The sequence below is a fragment of the Ranitomeya imitator genome, chromosome 9, assembly GCF_032444005.1.
Source record: "Ranitomeya imitator isolate aRanImi1 chromosome 9, aRanImi1.pri, whole genome shotgun sequence".
Taxonomy (NCBI): Eukaryota; Metazoa; Chordata; class Amphibia; order Anura; family Dendrobatidae; genus Ranitomeya; species Ranitomeya imitator.
Window position 1 is genome coordinate 108,267,410 of NC_091290.1, and position 20,559 is coordinate 108,287,968.

General features: G+C 36.7%; 1 protein-coding gene across 1 annotated transcript in view; it reads left to right on the forward strand.

Moving 5' to 3' along the window:
- Window positions 1–17,799, forward strand: part of TOX3 (TOX high mobility group box family member 3) — a 172,521-nt gene extending 154,722 nt beyond the window's left edge. The window contains exons 5-8 of the mRNA XM_069740593.1: window positions 10,440–10,709; window positions 12,646–12,873; window positions 14,841–14,921; window positions 16,801–17,799. Of these exons, the coding sequence (XP_069596694.1) occupies window positions 10,440–10,709; window positions 12,646–12,873; window positions 14,841–14,921; window positions 16,801–17,550 (1,329 nt within the window). The 3' untranslated portion in view covers window positions 17,551–17,799. The remainder of the gene's footprint in view (window positions 1–10,439; window positions 10,710–12,645; window positions 12,874–14,840; window positions 14,922–16,800) is intronic.
- The last annotated feature ends 2,760 nt before the right edge of the window (window positions 17,800–20,559 follow it).

A 20,559-nucleotide genomic window follows, 5' to 3' on the forward strand; every position in this document is an offset into this window, starting at 1 on the left:
TATGAAGTGTATTTTTGTGTTCCTAAATGAGTTTTCTAAAAATCTCTTAGATTTGTTCCATTTTCAACTTGAGGGGGCAGGGCTTGGTTAAGATGGAGCGTAGTATCACTATGTTCTACTACAAAAGAGGTGGAGCTGGTTCGCCTTAAAGCCAAATATGATGGAAGAAAGGAGGATTTATTGAAACATTACTTAGCGTTGAATGTAATACATTATAAAAAGGAATCCAAAGAAAGGATGAAATTAAGGGAGAAATTATCTTATGCATTTTGTTATTTTTGGGTCAGGGCTCCTGTAAATGTGTATGTGTGTATATATATATATATATATATATATATATATATATATATTAATGTATGTGTAGTACAGACCAAAAGTTTGGACACACCTTCTCATTTAAAGATTTTTCTGTATTTTCATGACTATGAAAACTGTACATTCACACTGAAGGCATCAAAACTATAAATTAACACATGTGGAATTATATACTTAACAAAAAAGTGTGAAACAACTGAAATTATGTCTTATATTCTAGGTTCTTCAAAGTAGCCACCTTTTGCTTTGATGACTGCTTTGCATACTCTTGGCATTCTCTTGATGAGCTTCAAGAGGTAGTCACCGGGAATGGTCTTCCAACAATCTTGAAGGAGTTCCCAGAGATGCTTAGCAATTGTTGGCCATTTTGCCTTCACTCTGCAGTCCAGCTCACCCCAAACCATCTTGATTGGGTTCAGATCTGGTGACTGTGGAGGCCAGGTCATCTGGCGTAGCCCCCCATCACTCTCCTTCTTGGTCAAATAGCTCTTACACAGCCTGGAGGTGTGTTTGGGGTCATTGTCCTGTTGAAAAATAAATGATCGTCCAACTAAACGCAAACCAGATGGAATAGAATGCCACTGCAAGATGCTGTGGTAGCCATGCTGGTTCATTATGCCTTCAATTTTGAATAAATCCCCAACAGTGTCACCAGCAAAGCACCCCCACCCCATCACTCCTCCTCCATGCTTCACGGTGGGAACCTGGCATATAGAGTCCATCCGTTCACCTTTTCTGCCTCGCACAAAGACACTGTGGTTGGAACCAAAGATCTCAAACTTGGACTCATCAGACCAAAGCACAGATTTGCACTTGCCTAATGTCCATTCCTTGTGTTCTTTAGCCCAAACAAGTCTTTTCTGATTGTTGCCTGTCCTTAGCAGTGGTTTCCTAGCAGCTATTTTACCATGAAGGCCTGCTGCACAAAGTCTCCTCTTAACAGTTGTTGTAGAGATGTGTCTGCTGCTAGAACTCTGTGTGGCATTGACCTGGTCTCTAATCTGAGCTGCTGTTAACCTGCGATTTCTGAGGCTGGTGACTCGGATAAACTTATCCTCAGAAGCAGAGGTGACTCTTGGTCTTCCTTTCCTGGGTCAGTCCTCATGTGAGCCAATTTCTTTGTAGCGCTTGATGGCTTTTGCCACTGCACTTGGGGACACTTTCAAAGTTTTCCCAATTTTTCAGACTTACTGACCTTCCTTTCTTAAAGTAATGATGGCTACTTTTTTTTCTTTTCTTAGCTGCTTTTTTCTTGCCATAATTCAAATTCTAACAGTCTATTCAGTAGGACTATCAGCTGTGTATCAACCAGACTTCTACTCAACACTACTGATGGTCCCAACCCCATTTATAAGGCAAGAAATCCCACTTATTAAACCTGACAGGGCACACCGGTGAAGTGAAAACCATTCCCGGTAACAACCTATTGAAGCTCATCAAGAGAATGCCAAGAGTGTGCAAAGCAGTCATCAAAGCAAAAGGTGGCTACTTTGAAGAGCCTAGAATATAAGACATAATTTCAGTTGTTTCACACTTCAAGTATATAATTCCACATGTGTTAATTCATAGTTTTGATGCCTTCAGTATGAATGTACAATTTTCATAGTCATGAAAATACAGAAAAATCTTGAAATGAGAAGGTGTGTCCAAACTTTTGGTCTGTACTACACATACATTAATATATATATATATATATATATATATATATATATATATATATATATATATATATATATATATATACACATTTACAGGAGCCCTGACCCAAAAATTGTGTGTGTATATATATATATATATATATATATATATATATATATATATATATATATATATATATATATATATATATATATATATATATATATATATATATAATAAAAGAGAAGAACCGCACAAAAAAATGAAAAGAAAAAGGACTTTATTGCCAAATGGCGTGGCAATGTTTCGGATGTGATATCCTTTCTTAAGCACATCCCGAAACATTGCCACGCCATTGGGCAATAAAGTCCATTTTTTTCTTTTTTTTGTGCTGTTTTTCTCTTTTATCTCATTATAAGGAACCATTGGATTGCTAGGAGGTATTTGGTGATGCTGTTCCAATTTTTCATTTATATTTATTTTTTTTTTTCATTAATATCCTTCGTTATATCATTTTTTTCAAGATAAAATTTTAACTAATAACATTTTTGGACACTTTTTTTTACAGAGCATTTTAGGCTTTTACATATATTTTTGTCTCTAGTCTTTATGACCTTATATTTAGCTAACACGAGCACATTTTCAATTAATACAATGTTGGGGCAATGTTGCCTAATGTGTTGCAGATAAAACAGTTATTTCATGGGTCATTAATGTGTTTAATGCGTGGAACATTCTATTAAAACAAGCACTTATTATTTTTATGAAGATGTTTATTACTTTGGTTAACAGCCAGAGTACAACTAGATTTTTGAAGGCCATAATCATTCATCTTATGTGAGGTTTGCCTCTTTTGTTTCTGGCTTTCTTTTAACAGAAGATTTGGATTATCATCAGAAAGCAGCCAGAGGTTTTTTGTTATTTCAAGCTGAGATTGATAGATGTTGTTGAAATTACATGCAATACAATTACACACCTTCAAAGATTTACAGCAGTGGTGCTAAATAGCTATGAAACAGAATAAGAACAAAGGAGAAGAGAAAGAAAATTGTTTAGGATGGAATTTTAAGAAATGATATTCCGAAGATCAACGTTCACAAGTCAGGTTTTCCAATCTCTAAATGCCTGTGTAATGCAAGTATTAGCCTTATAATAAAGCCGGCAAATACAAGGCAAGACGTGGCATGTACAACGTAGGAGTGAATGAAAAAACTACAATAAAATATGAGATAGGTCTTAGTTTATATTATATCTGATCTTTAATATTTAAGTATTGTGGTTCCTTGTCTTCAAAATTTCGTTGCCACCAGATAGTAAATTATTTAAATCCTTTTTTATATATTTCCACTCCATCACTTTTACATGAACTGTTCTTACCGCCTTTCCGGTATTATCAAAATAAGCCCGCCCTTTGTCCTTTTGTGTCCTTTTTTTACCCAAGCTTACTATGACATCTTACATGTATACCTACAGAATCATATTTTACTAGGCTCCATGTACATTTGCTTTTTATCTACAATTCATCTTTTCTTCGAGTATGAGAATATATACTGTAGGCCAAAGCCTATTGCAATATCCCAAAAACTTCAAGACGTATGACGACAAAATATTTGTTGGTATGATGGGCTATCCTTTTTTAATTGAATAACACTATAGGGGGATGTTTCAATTCTCTGAATTCTGAGCTCTTTCTAATTCTACCATCACCACTGATTGACCGCTTTCTTTGTGCATTGTGCTTAGGTAGAAAATTGATGAATCGGGGTTATGCAGAGCTCATGAATATGGAGGACTACATGGTAGCAGGTTTACTAGTCCTCTAGTGATATTCTTCTGCTAATGAAACTGTGATTTTATCAAAACTTCAGCAAACATTCACATAAGTGACAGCTGTAATCTGGCTCTCTGTCTCTGCGTCAAGCTGCTCTCAGATTCGGTGGAAAAGCTGTTGCCCGATTCCATTTAGCACTGTATAGTATTTTGGGGCAAGCACTCCACTATGGTGCCAGTCAAAGGGATGGCAATCTGGTGACTCTTATTTTGTCTGGTTGATTTGAACACATTGAAATTCAATTTCATCCTACAAAATTCTCCACCAGTTCGTAAAATTAGTGCCCTTTAGAAATGAATGTCTAAACCGAAAACTGATTTTTCCCTGATAAACCAATAACTGCAATGCTAATAATAAGTCATTAGAAAAAAAGAACAGCTGAGGCAGCTTAAGAAAAAAACTGAATAACGTTTATTAATGAATATTATAATATAAAATAATATACACTATAAGGTAAGGAGAGGAACGACTAAAGCACAAATATAAGGAGAAAATTTAGATAAATCCACAATGAGGATCAATGAATGTCCCCCAAAACTATTCTCCTAATTGGCAATTGTAGTTATATAAAGTGCAAAAAAAAGTAGACGATAAGCTACAGGATGATATTATTAACATAAAGAATATCTGCTATGGTATAATATGCACAATGCACATAAAATGGTAATTCAATCAAAGTGTAATCATAGAAAGATGATTACATTATTCAATTATAGATCAATTACTGATCTATAATTCAATCAGTCCACATTGAGATATATATATACTAAGAAAGATTAGGATGCAATCATTAAATGCAATAGATACCTTGAGAAATGGTAGATAAAGCTAAAGGGAAGACAAGAGGGGGCACACAGACACCTCGACGAGCGTTTCACTGCACTGGGCTTCATCAAGAGGAGACCATTAACTTAAAATAATTTAGAAAGTATTTACGCATATTATCACTGTACCTTTATTTATGTATTTTACTTATATAGCTCCATTATATTCTGCAGCGTTTTGAGTTGCGTTGTAACAAAATAAAGTCTAATGATCTTTGAGGCTCGCACCTTTTGTCCATGACTTGTCCATTGATCATTTTCAGTCACGCAGACAATAGAATTCATTCCCATGACCACATCAAGCTTCAAGCTCCACTCTAAGGCCGGTGTTCCACTTGCAACTGCAATGCGAGAAACTCGCCTCAATACTCGGCACTGTCGCCTGCACTCGGGACCGGAGCGTGTGGCTGCATAAAACTAAATGCAGCCGCAAACTCCGGTCCTGAGTGTTGACGGCAGTGCCGGGACTTGATGCGAGAGACTCGCGTGAGTTTCTCGCATTGAACTCGCAAGTGTGACCCCGGCCTATCTCCTCTCCTCACTAGTATACACACTTCCATATCTGCTCTTCTGTGCAGGGCTATGTACAAAAGTCACCATCTGGAGATCTCCTCTGCGTAGTTGTTTGGTAAACCTGGTGCTTACGCACTAAGCTGGCAGGTAGCCTCGACCGATGCAAAATTGTTTCGGGTGCCGCATGTGACTCCTGAGCCACGGATTGGGGACCCCTGATCTAGTGGTTCACAGATTTGTCTTTTAAGTATTTCTAAAAGATTCTTTTATGATAAATTTGATTTAAAAAATATGCATAATTGCACATCAAATAAGAAAAGTGAAAATTCGTTGATGCATTTCTCTCAGCACTCATTACAGAGCATGTTGGGGAAACGGGCATTTTATTACCCTCAGTTAAGTTTTTTATACTAGTGACATTTTATTTTACATCAAGTCAATTTATGACTTTGACTTTTCAATTTAGTTGAGCCAAGTAAATTAACACATGGCGGATCTTATTTCTCAGTTCCTGCTCTAATTCATCTTCTAGTTTAGCATGTAAATCGCAGTGTTGTGAAGAGTGTTTGTACTCTCATTAAGAGCAAACAATTTTCTAGGAAATTCTACAATGTGTTTTTTGTTTGCTTTGTTTCTCTCATGATAGGTGCTAGAAATTTAAGGAACTATATAAAGAAAGAAGAAAAGTAAATGAGACATTTTATAATTAATGAAAAAATTAGACTCTACAGAACGATTCAAAGAACTGCAGCAGTTAGAAATCAATCCTCTTAAGTTATTCATATGTAGAAACTTGAAACATAACACAGTGGCATGGAAAAGTTTTTGCACCTCTGGTCAAAATATTACTGTTATTGTGAACAGTTAAGCAAGTTGGAGAGGAAATCATCTCTTAAAGGCCTAAAGTTAAAGCTGACACATTTCATTTGTATTTTAGGCAAAAGTTTATATATTTTCATTTTTTACATTTTAAAAATTACATAAAAGAAAATGGACTGATGGAAAAGTTTGAGCACCCTGCATGGCTAGTACCTAGTAGCACTTACTTTTGCAAGTATCATAGCTTGTGAACACTTTTTGCAGCCAGTCGAGTCTTTCAATTCTTGTTTGAGGGATTTAATTCATTTTTCTTTGGGAAATTCTTTCACTTCTGTGAGATTCCTGGGTCTTCTTGTATACACTGCTGTTTTGAGGTCTAGCCACTTATTTTCAATGATCAGATCAGGGGACTGTGAGGGCCATTGTAAAAGCTTTAGCTTGTGCCTTATGAGGTAGTCTTTTGTGGATTTTGATGTGTGTTTGTAGAAGCCATCCTGTTTTCAACTTCAGCTTTTTTGCTGATGATGTTGTTTGCATCAAGGATTTGTTGAAATTTCCTTGAATCCATTCTTCCCCTTACCCATGAAATGTTTTCCATGCCATTGGCTGCAATACAACCCCAAAGCATGATTGATCCTCCTCCATTCTTAATGATTGGCAAGGTGTTCTGTTCCTGAAATTCTATGACTTTTTTTTCTCCACACATACCTTTGATCACTGTGGCCAAAGAGTTCTATTTTATCCTCATTGGTTCACAGGACTTGTTTCCAAAATGCATCAGACTTTTTTTGACGTTCTTTTGCACACTTCTGATGCTAAATTTTATGGTGAGGATGCAGGAGAGGTTTTCTTCTGGTGACTCTTCCATGAAGGCCATATTTATTCAAGCGTCTCTGAACAGTAGAAAAATGTTCCACAATTCCAGAGTCTACTAAATCTTTCTGAAGGTCTTTTGCAGTCAAGCAGAGGTTCTGATTTGCCTCTCTGGCTATCCTAGGAGCAGCTCTCACAAAGAAATTTTGCTTAGTCTTCTAGAACTTATTTTGACCTCAACTGTTCCCATTAACTACCATTTCCTAATTACATTTCAAACTGAGGAAAGTGCAACTTAAAAATGCTGCTCTATCTTTTTATAGTCTTCTCCTGCTTTGTGGGCTTCCATTATTTTCAAAGTGCTAAGCAGCTGTTTAGAAGAACCCCTGGCTGCTGTTGTTTGGCATAAGATTAGTGGAGGCTGGGTTTTTATAAAGCTCGGAAGTTTGCATTACCTGGTCTTTCCTAACAATGATAGTGAACAAGCCATAGCCCTAACAGGATAATCATGGGCTGAAACCTTGGTCAAAGTTATCCAAGCACACAAATCTCCAAGGGTGCCCAAAATTTTGCATTCACCTATTTTCCTTTTAGTAATTTTAAATTGTAAAAAAATTACTCTATATATTTAAAAAAAAAATTGCCTACAATTCAAAGGAAATGTGTAATCTTTAATTTTATCCCTTTTAGAGATAATTTAATTTTTAACGTGCTTAACTGTTCACAATAACAGAAATGTTGACCATTTTTTTCACAAATGCTTTTAGTGCAGGCACACATAATAGGATTTTTGTTGATTAATTACAAATCAGAAAATGTAACTGCTATATATCATGAGATGCATCATTTTTTAAGTGTTGTCACATTTGTATGTTTTTACTCTCAAATTCTGAGAAATTAAGTGGATAGCCTTGATTCTGGAACCTTAATAGGAAGCTACTATGAGAACATCTGTTATTCAGAGTGACCGAACCTTCGAACCTTTTAAATTAACCAAATATTCGCAATAAATGACCCCAGATTAGCTACTTGTTTGCTGATTGGCGGTCGTTTGAAAGGACTCTGTCAGCAAAAAATGGCTGTTGAAACCAAGTACAGGCACTTGCTGCATCATGGCATGGCCAATCGTTAAGTACATCTTCCCACCTGCTTGTTTTCCTTCTATCTCCAGCCAGAACTATGATCTTTTGTGTGGGCCAAAAGATCATTTTACTCACAGAATGAGCATTTTGCTCATTTGTTTGTTGATTGGCAGCCTACTTAGATTGCATGATTATCATGAAATTACCATTTCTTGGAATACTCATTCACAATAAGAGCTAAGGGGGCTACTACTTCCTTCAAAACAGGTGGAATTGTGCATTAGGATGAGCTATTGGACAGCAAAGGGTCTACATACTGTTATTGCACATGGACTCTCTTCTGTCTGTGTCTGACAATGGGCGACACCAAGCTAACAGCCAGCCAAAAAGGGGGTTCTTTTAATATGTCCTAAAAGTTTGAAACAATATATCTTTTTAACATGAAATATTCAATATTTAATCACATGCCAATCTGGTTTACAAAAAAATTATTTTCACAGCTGTCGAAAAGAAACATCTTGTATGAGGGTTGGCCTGAGCATCAAAAACTCTAGTGATGGCCATCATGAGATTTTTACAAAATGTAAAAAATGTGATTGCGTTGCTGAAAATATCTAGACCTTTTGGCAAACTTTGAATTTTTAGGATAGCAAAATAAAGTTAAACTATTACACGATTTATGCTATCCAAACCACAGGCAGCATGAATCCGAGATGGTGTAAACGATTGCAACCGGCCATGTTTTCCTCTGAATCGCTCTGGGGTTTCAGGGAAAAAATGGTTTGAGGAGCTGGGGATAACAGTGAGAGACAGAAGTGCTCCGGTGACGCCTCTTGCTGACTTTTCCCGACTCCACTGCAGGTGACAAACTGGTCTCTCCCTATGTACTTGCATTGAAAAGAGCTAGTGCAGTGAGAAGAAACTGGCTGGCGTGGCAACGGACTAGTCTCTTCTCTACCAATAGCATCTGGGTGCTTGGAATGACAGGTTCCATTTAAATATTTTCAGCTTTCAAAGTCAATAAGATTTTGAAGCTGTGAAATCGTACAGCTCTTACATGAATTCCATATTTTTCTTATTCTTATCAATGTCTTTTGCATTTTACTATAAGCAAGATCTTAACTACTAGATGATTCTAAAACACCGTTTTGGATAATAATGCTAAGTAGTTAGAATGAAAGTAATAACATGTTTTTAATTGATTGACTTCTGGCAGTAAATTGGCATTTATAATATTTTTCATGTACTAACCAAAGTTTGCTCCAAATTATGTAAGCTAAGTGGAGGTAACAATTCCATCTTATCCTGGGTGTTTTGCATGTGATCCTTTGAAATTCTAATAAATAATATCTGATTAATTCAATCCTTTCAATCCTATCTCTATAATATAATTATTATTATTATTATTATACATTTTTATAGCGCCATTTATTCCATGGCGCTTTACATGTGAATACGGGGCAAATATAGACAAATACATTAAACATGAGCAGATAACAAGGCACACGAGTACATAAGGAGGGAGGACCCTGCCCGCGAGGGCTCACAGTCTGCAGGTATATATTAATGTTTTCCAAAAATCCGACCTAAATCAATGCATTTTTTTTAAGTCAACCACTTGCAACTACACTCTTATACGTTATGTCACAAATAATCTGTTAAATTTTACTGATGACATTTCCTGAATGTGTGCATTGACAACTAGAGTTGAGCGAATTTTTAAAAATTCGGTTTCGGGTAACGATCGGCAGCAAATATTGAATTTGTAGTATTCGCCGAACATCATTGGAGTCAATTGGAGTTGAAATGGCCAAATATTTTTGGACCCAATCTTCAAACATAAATTTGGCATGAACAGAATACAAGTACGGCACAAATATGGCAAATTCAGATTCGGTGATCATTTCTGAACAAACTCGCTCATCTCTATTGACAATATTCACATATTCTACATAGATGAATGGTTGACCCTGAAATGTATTTCCTCTGGTGATTTTAACCCTTCATGACAGGATGATTTTCCATTTTCATTCTTTTCTCCCCTTCTTCCAAGAGCCATAACATTTTATTTTTCTGTCCACATGGGCATATGAAGGCTTATTTTTTGTTAGCGGAGTTATATTTTGAATGACATCATTAATTTTATCATGTGATGCACTGGAAAGTGAAAAAAACTCCAAGTGTGTTGAAATTGCAAAAAAAGTGCAAGTCCATAATTATTTTGGGGGGTTTGTATTTACCATGTTCACTGTAAAGTCAATCTGACCTGGTAACACGATTTTCCAGGACACCACAAGTACGTCGATACCAAACATGAATATTTATTTTTTAATTTAAGTGGTGGCCACCCGTGGCTGTCGGGAAAGATCCATGTTCGTTGTGCGAGCCCACATCAAAGACAGAGACATGACTTTTTACGTTCTTGTATACCAAAAGTTATTGAGTGGTTCAGGTACACCAGCCTAAATATATTATTGTAAATATAAATGATGGGGAACTCATTTGATATTAGAATTGGGAAGTCTTGGGCTATTAACATGAATATTTCATTGTTTTTTATGAAGGTCCACATCTAATTTAATAAAATTATTTTTTTCCCACTAGGATCAAAGACAGACTCAGATGGCCCAATATCGTCAGGACCCCTCATTAATTATGAGGTCGCTGGTACACATGTCAGATGTGGCACGGGCCGGAATAATGTCTCAAAGTCAACTTACCACCATAAACCAATCTCAACTCAGTGCTCAGTTAGGACTCAATATTGGGACAGCTCCCATTACCCATACGTCTCCTTCACCTCCAGCAAGCAAGTCGGCCACACCATCCCCTTCCAGCTCAGTAAATGACGAGGATGCCGATGAAACAAACAGGGTGCGTATAACCTTGCAGATTCAATCTGGTTTAACATTTCAATGATGGTCTACTTGGTATTTAGGACAATTGATAGTGGACTTGTTTCTCTTATATTGTAAATATTACTTGGAACTTTTAATAAGTGAATTTCCACCCAAAGTTACTCTTGAGTAGTGACTAGTGATGAGCGAGTGTGCTTGTGAGTCAAGTTTTCCGAGCATGCTCGGGTGTTATCCTAGTGTCTTGGGCATGCTCGCAGATTATGTTTTTGTCTCTGCAGCTGCATGATTTGCGGCTGTTAGATAGCCTGAATACATGTGGGGATTCCCTAACAAACAGGCAATTCCTGCATGTGTTCAGGTTATCTAACAGCCGCAAATCATACTGTTGAGACAAAAACATAATCTATGAGCATGCCCAAGATACTCGGAGATCACCCGAGCATGCTCGGAAAACTCGAGTAGCGAGCATACTCGCTCATCACTAATAGTGTTTAAAAGGGTAGAAAAAAAAGTTCTTTTTTTCTCCCCTCCCCTCCAATAAAGTCTCACTTTTTTCCATGAGTTCACAGACAAGAGCAGCTTGGCAAATGGCAGACTGTTTCTTATTCAAATATTTATGTAAGTTACACACCGTAACTTTAAAAAAATAAAATGGTATACCATATTTTATACACAGTCTATTTCCATACAATATTTTACTTTGTCTCCTTAACCTTCCCTAACTTGAAAAACAAGTAAAAATATGCTAATTTGTTACCAAATATTTCCACTCCCTGCAGAACTTTTTAAATCATGTTTACACTGTAATTAGACATTTACTTATTCTGTCTTGACATGTGTATTTTCTTTTGTTGACAAGCATGCACACACACTATGGCCAAATACTTAATTCATTTTTTTTTTTGGGAAGAAATTACTGAGAAACATTCTTATGTTAAATCTCCAATTGCTTTTTCTTCTTGGTTATAACACATTTATAAATAATTTACATTTCAGCAGAATGTATTTTCAATTCACCTTCAAGAACAAAATTCACAAGAGATTTCAGGCTGCCAAAACATGAGCGGAGAGTATTTTATTATTCAGAAATCTGAATTAAAAGACAACAGAGAAAAAAAAAACCAAAATACTACATCAATTTTGTTCTAATCCCTGCTGCTTTATTTTGAATATAATTGTTGGTTTTCTGGGCTAGTCTGATAAAGTTTTATTTTTTCCACAAATATTTTTTAGGAGACGAATTGGGCTGATGTTGACAAGAGCAGAATAAATGAATATCGTTAATAAATTCGAGATGTTTAAATTAGTTGAGAATTGAATTTGTGTATATTTTTGGGCACTTTGCTGTTCCCAGTTAATTTGAATAACTTGTATTTTGTTTGCAATGGCCAAAACAATTTTACACATTGCAGAATATTGCATCAACCAGAGAAGACTCGTATGACATTAGGTGCAGTTGAGCGTTCTTCCCAATAATGCCACACAGCTAATCACATCACATTGTATAGTTCCTCGAATCAGGATGAACTATCATACTCTGTATAAAAGCAGAGGCAGGGAATGCAGCAGCCACTTTGAGGTGAATCTAGTTATTGAAAGGACATCACACCTTCCCAACAGAGATATGGAGAGAAAACTATAAAACAGGTAATAAATATTACGGATAGTGTTTGACATCACAGCAGTGAAGTATAGCTACCATCCATTTAGTCAAAACCAAATTTGTTGAGGTCAGTTTGGCATTACTATGACTATTTTTTAGTTAAGGAGCCTAAAAGGGGTTAGATACAGTCCTAGGAGACCTCAAAGTGTTATATACATTTTTTCAGGAGTACTTGAGATTCATGGTGACTTAGTTTGGGGAAGAAGTCACCAAAGCTTCTGAATTTGAATTTCAAAGTATTTTCTCACTTCTAAAATAAAGCTAACTTACACACTGTATATTTTTTCAGATAATAGGAGAAAAAAGAGCTGCACCTGACTCTGGAAAGAAGCCCAAAACCCCAAAGAAGAAGAAAAAGAAAGATCCAAATGAACCCCAAAAACCTGTCTCTGCGTATGCTCTATTTTTTAGAGATACACAGGCTGCAATTAAAGGTCAGAACCCCAATGCAACATTTGGTGAAGTATCAAAAATTGTGGCTTCAATGTGGGACGGTCTTGGAGAAGAGCAAAAACAGGTAATTTTACTCTACTCTGTATAGTATATGGTCACGAAAAGTTTTTACTTTCTGGTTATGTTTGATCTTGACAGCCAATACAGTTGTTTCTTTCCCTGTAATCCTTAACCCAAAGGATTTTGGGAGAACCTTGAAAACATCAATTTATAGGAAATAGTGTGCATGGATAGCAATTGAGGGGATATAGTGCTGGGTTTTTGAGTAATGACTAATAGGCTAAACTTTAGCCTAAAGATCACCTGGAGAGTTGGTACAACTGATATGGTGGAACGTTTAACTTAGTATACCAATACTAAATAAAATGATGCTTGTTCAGCGTATGGACAATACCAACAGTAGCCATGATTGATGGATCATGTTATACGTCTTGTTTCTGCTCAATGCAGCTGAAAAATTGTAACCTGGCAGGAGATGTCTTTGCTACTTGCCATGGCAAACATCCATTTGCGTATGACTTAAAAGATGATCTGTCAAAATTGTAAAAACTTGATGTATGGTTAATAGTAGGTAGCGTTTGTTTGGGTATGATTATTTGTCATTGGCTTTGGTCACAGAAGTGTATGTTCTCTCATCCAAGAGAATCTGGTCGTTAATGAAAATCGCACTCTGATCAGAGTCTAACCATAGTGTGATCATGGTGTTCTCCAGTTCATTCGGATGAGAAGATGGAGAAAAAATGTCTTCATCTTCTTTATTGTGTCAGGCCATGGAAATCGAACTCAGATTACCTCCAAGTGTAGTCGTCCAATGGTTTCCAAGGATTCATTGACTTCCACGGCTGACCGATTGCGATCCAAATACCGACTCAAAGTCAGACATAGTGATTTTTCTGTCCGAGGGAAAAAATTGGACTTGTGCACAGCCCCATAGCATTACATTGGTCCTAGTCCAATCCAATGTTTTGTCTGATCACACTCGAAATGAAAATACGCCCGTCTGCACCTGTCCATAGTTTGACCCTGATTCCTCTGTGAACATCTACAGAATATGTTGGCACTACATTTTATAATTATTATACAAAAATTGATAAATATATTCATTCTTCGAGCAACGACTGTTGTTACCAGAAGTTTCGATTGAAAGTGCATTGTAATAAAAATGTACGGTGCTGTTTTAATTATTATTTGCAGTCTCTTAATGTAACATGAAGGCATTGTGTGCAAGTTTCTAAGACATCTGCTCTTTACTAGACTTCCCCTGTTATGATTTAATGATGGTGATTAATCAAGCCTATTTGTAGTTTGTGCGCAACAACTGGGCCTTTGTTGAATGGCACAAAAAAATATTCCGAAAAGGCCAGACTTCTGCAGGCAGGAAGTCGTGAAAAGCATAATCACAGCCATTCAGAGAACTTGGTGAATTATATCAAAGGGTTGCTCTAGTTTTTTGTACTGGCCTGGCTGATGTCTAATGAGCAATACTGCAATTGTATAAATGATAAATATAGCAAATTGTAGTTTATGGTAATAATGTAAAATTATGTATTAATTGTATTGCTGATTATTAAAATCAGCTAAGAGGTTTTACAATTTTGGACATTTTTGTGCATATTTTATTTTTTTTAATGTATGCAATTTCCTTATTAATGTGCATATTCAATGAAGCCATATGCTGTTCTGCATATTAATCTCTTTTTATGCAGGAGGGGTGAAAAAAATCGATCTATCCTACTTTTCTATCTACTGTTGTTCATTGTTAGAAATATGTTCCTAACACTATGGATCTACTATTCACAATCCAGGGTCATAGCTAAGGTTTCTTTTAATTTTTTGACCTTGCCTTATATTTTTTTAGCCTGGTCAGGACCCAGTAGCTTGTTCTCCACTTCTTCCCTCCAAAGCACTTACCACAATCTCTGCTAGGCATTGAGCAACAGATGTCAATAACTATTGCCGATTGATTTTATTACATTTATTTGGTGTTAAAATGATTATAATTTATAAGATCTATCTTCTGTTCTCTTACAGGTGTATAAGAGGAAAACAGAAGCCGCCAAAAAGGAATACTTAAAGGCTCTTGCAGCCTACAGAGCAAGTCTCGTGTCCAAGGTAAAATTAAAATGTGAAAATATGTGTATATACTCTGTAGGGAACCACAAAGGCAATGCGGTTTGGTCTAAAAGTGTAGTTTTATTGCTTTATTAAAACTCCTGGAGATTCAAAATCAAAATGGCCGATTCTGGGCACTAAGGCATAACGGCAAATAAATAGTTCATTCAGTAGGCACATATATGTCAGTGTGGGCTCACCTAAAAAGAGTTACAGTCCTTTCTCCTAGGTAAAAGTACAGTTCTATTAGTTTCGGTATCCTCTTCTACCTGTGCTCCAAACAGAAGTGTTCAACTCCATGCACAGTTCACAATGAACAGGCTTCAGCTTTCACATGTTACTCTACAGCTCCAACACACAGACTGCTCAGCTGTCCAAGCTGACTTATGCAGTCTCCATTCAAAGAGAGACTTTGGCTTGTCTCTCTCCCAGGTTCAGCTTATATTTTTGACTGGTCACTCGCCATCTTCCACACACTCCATTCTGCTCAACATCCAACAGACTGACACAAGGTGAACCCAAGACCTTCAGTGCTAGGATTTAACTCCTGTCCTACCTGACTTTGCTGCAATGCATGTATTATGATTTTAGTTTGAGGTTTCTGTAGCCTGGTGCAAATTTTGACCTGGTATTTCAAGCGAGCACTGTAGCAATAGTGGTCAAGGGACATTGTCAAGTTTGTACGTTGTTATTCCACTTGCTCAGTGTGGAGTTATACTTGTCTAAGTGATGGGTACAAGTGGTGTACCATGGTCAACCTTGAACTGCTGTAAACCTCATGGCAGGTCAATCTGACTGTTTCCATTGTGAAGTTTTATTTATGCTGCATTTTAAGTGATTATTATAGCACTGAACATTTTAATGCACTCTGTCCAGATCTACTTTGCAACACTGAAACTGTCATTTTCTTAAAACTAAAATTCTTGGTCATAATAAAATCATACGTACACTACTAATATAACCCCAACAATCAAGTACATGTTCTTCAATTTCCTGCATTGGGACAGCAGCTGATGATGTCCAGTTCTAAGATCACTTAAGTGATGGGGCTATTGATTGGCTGCAGTGGTCAAGTTACTGTAATGGTGAATGCGCATCTCACGGTGTAGTGTTGCAATCGCCTAATTGCTTCACAGGCTTATGAACAGGTGATTTAAAAATGGAACATCATCACTTCCTGTCCTGATGCAAACTACTAAAGATGTCTTTGCTTGACCAACGGTGGGTTAAAGCAGGTGGGTATTTCCGATTTTACTATTTCTAAGATATCTATGCCATTAGTACTTTAAGGGGATTATCCCGGACTATTTTTTTAGCAGTGTGCCTAAGAGCTAACTACCTGCCTTTTGTGCCCAGCACCGATATCTACCGACAGAGAAGTCACAGACTGATCCTGCTCCTGACAGCGATTCCTTGTCTTCCCTTGATTTCATGTAGACAGAGCAATGGCTTTTCTTCCACTCTGCTCTGTTGATGGGAGTGAGACTGCTGAAGTCATGCTAATTGATAGCCACCTCCCTGCTGCATAACTGTAAGAAACAGGCTGACAATCAGCATGACATCGGCAGTGACTTCCCGTCAACAGAGCAGCCCGCAAGAAGCCGGCATCGGGTACAACAGGCAGATAGTTAATTAAGGAGGAACTTAAAACTGGAGTACAACAAGTGCCAGTGCCATCCAGAATGGTTGTTTTTAGCATTTCATCATAAACTGTTGACCCTTCTTTGTTATGATTAATGTGGACAAAACCTAATATTTACAACGCATTTAATTTACATCCAATGTTAATATTTTTTTTTACTGAATGTAATGTTTAATGTTTTTTATTAGATTGGTTTTATTATATTAATACCATAGTTTTTTTTTTCTTCTGTGACAGGCTGCAGCAGAATCTGCAGAGGCTCAGACAATACGGTCTGTCCAGCAAACACTGGCATCAACAAACCTCTCATCTACGCTTCTTCTTAACTCCTCGCTATCTCAGCACGCCTCACTCTCTATGGCGGCGCAGAATCTCCAGCAGTCAATTCCAAGAGCCATTGCACCGAAACCATTAACCATGAGACTACCCTCTAACCAGATTGTGACCTCTGTAACCATTGCACCAAACATGCCGTCCAATGTGGGAACACCATTAATGAGCTCCATGGGTGCACCAATGGTAGCCACTCCACCTTCTTCTCAATTGAGCCCTTCGCTGCAGAGCCAGCAGCATCATATCCAACAATTGCAGCAGCAGCAGTTGCAACAGATGCAACAGCAGCAGCTTCATCAGCATCAAATGCACCAGCAGATCCAGCAGCAGATGCAGCAGCAGCATTTCCAACATCATATGCAGCAGCAGCTCCAACAACAGCAACAGCAGCAACTTCAACAGCAAATGCAACAACAACTGCAACACATACACCTACAGCAGATGCAGCAACAACAGCAGATGCAACATATTCAGCATCAGTCACAACTGTCTCCTCAGCAGCCATCTCCTGCCCCTTCCCAATCTGGTGTACCTTCCCAGATAGCATCTCCCATTCCCCATATCAGTAGTCCTTCCCCAGCATCCCAACATCACCAGCCATTGATACAGTCCCAGGCACAGACTCAAGTGATGTCTCAAGTCAGTATTTTTTAACCCTCAACAGGTTTTATTCCAGGATATTTTCATCTCTTTAAGAGAAGGTGCATATTCTGTATATTGTCCAAACATGTTATGCAATAATGCATAACGGACCAAGTGAGACTATTAAGTGTCTATTAGATAGGCAATACGGGACAGTGTAACTTGTATCATATTTTAGCATCCTCAAAATCTCTTCTCTGAGAACTAAAGAATGATGACTTTGTTTTTCATGCGATGCTTTTTCTTTTTTTTTTTTTAATTTATTGATTTTATTTCCTAAAGTATGTGAATTGTGTGGTCCTAAAACACACTGGGAAATCACTAAAAAAAAAAAAAAAAAAACACAACAAAAAAACTGTGGACACTTTGAGTGGACTTGAACATGCGACAAAGCATTGGAAGCTCACAGAGACAAAATTGTATGCTACCTGTAAAGTGATAATGTCACCACCATGCAAGTGCATTTGTATGACATATACGTAGTTAATGGCATTTTTGTCATATGATATGATGTAAATCACAGATGTTTGCCAAAGTTTTTATTTTTTCATGGTTTGCCTATATCGAAATTAAAAAAAGAAAAAAAAAAAAAAAAGAAAAAATTCTCATTCGCAACCAAAATTTAAGTTTGGAATACACTGTAATGGTACGTTGATTGCTTCTGTGTCCCACCATCTGCATTAGGACCGAAATGTGACTATAGTGTGCTGACGTGACACATTTCTTATTAAAACAATGTATTTTTTAAAAAAGGGAAAATGCACTTAAATACTGTAAATGGTTATTCTAAAGGCTAAAGTTAACTAATTCTACAAGTACTGTATGAACAGTAGAATATTTAAAAAAAAAGGGTACCCCAATGAGGTGTATATATTTTCTTTTTCGAGTTGTACGGTTTCAAATAATTTCTTGTAAAATGTTTTCATAAACAAGGCTTTAATGTAACACTGGTTACACAAACATTAATTGCTACATCGCTTTTGTGTTTTTATGCTGTTTTATACTTTTTTATGAGTTCTGATAGCGCCAGTTAAGTTGTTTGTATTTTTGCTTAACTGAAAAAAATGCTTTTATCTTGCTATAGAATAAACACATTTCTGTAATAGGTTGCATGATGTTTATTTATTTTTTGGGATTGCCTGTAGTTTTTTTTTAATTATTATTATTATTATTTCTTATACAGATGTATTTATTTTAATTTCCATGAAAGGCCTAAAGCTGCCTATTTTAATATAGATTTGGCAGAATAAAAAAAAAATCTACCTAATTTTACACTTAATTATGGTGTACTTCTAACAAGTGTATATGGACCCTTCAGTGGCAGAGACTCATTGGTCCTTCTGTCAACCTTGTCTTTGACGTAAGACCATGTATTTCTACTGTGTGGACAACCACAACCTCTCCCCATAAAGTTCTCATGTTGTCTAAATTTTAGGGGAGTTGGATTTGACCTGGTGCCTAAAACAAAGGACCGATCATCAAAATTTGCATTTTTAACTAGACGCACAATACAATAGTGGCTACAGAGTGGACTACTTTTTTTTTCTTCTAATTTTGCCTCTCCGTTATGAAGATATTGGCAATAAAAGTAGTTAGCACCTAATAAGTTAACTTGTTAACTTTTTAAAGTCCAAGCGGGTGTATTCACAGGGGGCTTGTGCTTCTTCTCCCTGTATGAGTTGCTATCTGGTAACATCCACTTGGTTTCATAATAGTTGACAGATTAGGGGTCAACATTTTTATTTCTAATATTTTCGCAAAGGAGAGGGCAAAACATTTTTTATTTTGCTCTTTAGCCGTTATTTCATCGTGGGTCTAGCTCAACATGAAAAATTTGATGAAGGGTCTTTTTCGAAATGTATTTTAAAATCAAATAAGTCACCCATCATAAAAAATGATTATCTGTTTAAATATTTTGCGTTTAACTGTCCTTTATAAGTGGAATCAAATATTGCTAATTAATTATTCTTTAGTTTAAGTGTGAAAATTGTTATGAGTCCATCAAAGCCAAGATTATATTCTTATCTACATCTGTATAAATAAATATTTTCTGTGAGAAATCTTGTACAATCTTTTAAAGGGAGTATTTATTTATGGAGGTAGATGGTTGAACTACTCTTTGCAGGCCCTAAGTGTGCTATGAATAAGAGTTAAATCGACATTCCTCAACTCCAGTCATCAAGAACCACCAGCAGATCATGTTTTCAGCATTTTCTTAGTATTGCCCAAGTGATCATGGAGGACTGGAGTTGAGGAACACCGAGTTGGAAGAATATATGCTGGTAACGTGCAGAAAATCTCTCATATCTCTAAAAAGTGCTCTACCTTACTTTTTGAGTGGTGGAAGATTGAGAAAATTCTTATATTTTTATTACCGCTACAGATTTTTAGAACCAGACTTAGAGCGCTGCAGTGCTGTTGTAAGAATGCTAAAATGCAGCCATGGTTTTTAGAAACTAGATTAAAAGTGTTTTCCAGGACTTTAATTTACATGACCTATCTTTAAAATACACCCGGCTTGTTACCAATGCCTTCATATCACTAACACCCGGCCATTCAGACAGTGCTGTCCTTGATAAAGACAAGCAGTTGATCAAAACGTTGGACGTTATCCGTCTTATTCATTGGTGCCGGATCAAAGTCAAATTTGAAAAATTATTCATGACAAGACTTACTACTCTCATCTTTGTCAATTCTGAGGTTTTTGCTAAACATAATATAGGACTTTGAGCCTTTCCTCAAGCATGACCACCTGCATAGCAGTAGTGCCGGCTTCTCCCCAAGTCTATCTTTAAGATAAACCATTAATGTCAAAACAATGGAACCCACCCAAAGTTTCTGCAGCTCGTCTGGATTGGTATAATTCTGTACATTGTGTAGTGGTCATATATGTTCCATTCACCTGTATGAGTTGATTTCCATGGTGATCTGATATGATCAAGCCTAAAGCACCACTCCAGAGGTTTACTTAATATTTCACCACTGGAGTGGTAGTACTAATCCATGTTTCCTGGCCATAGT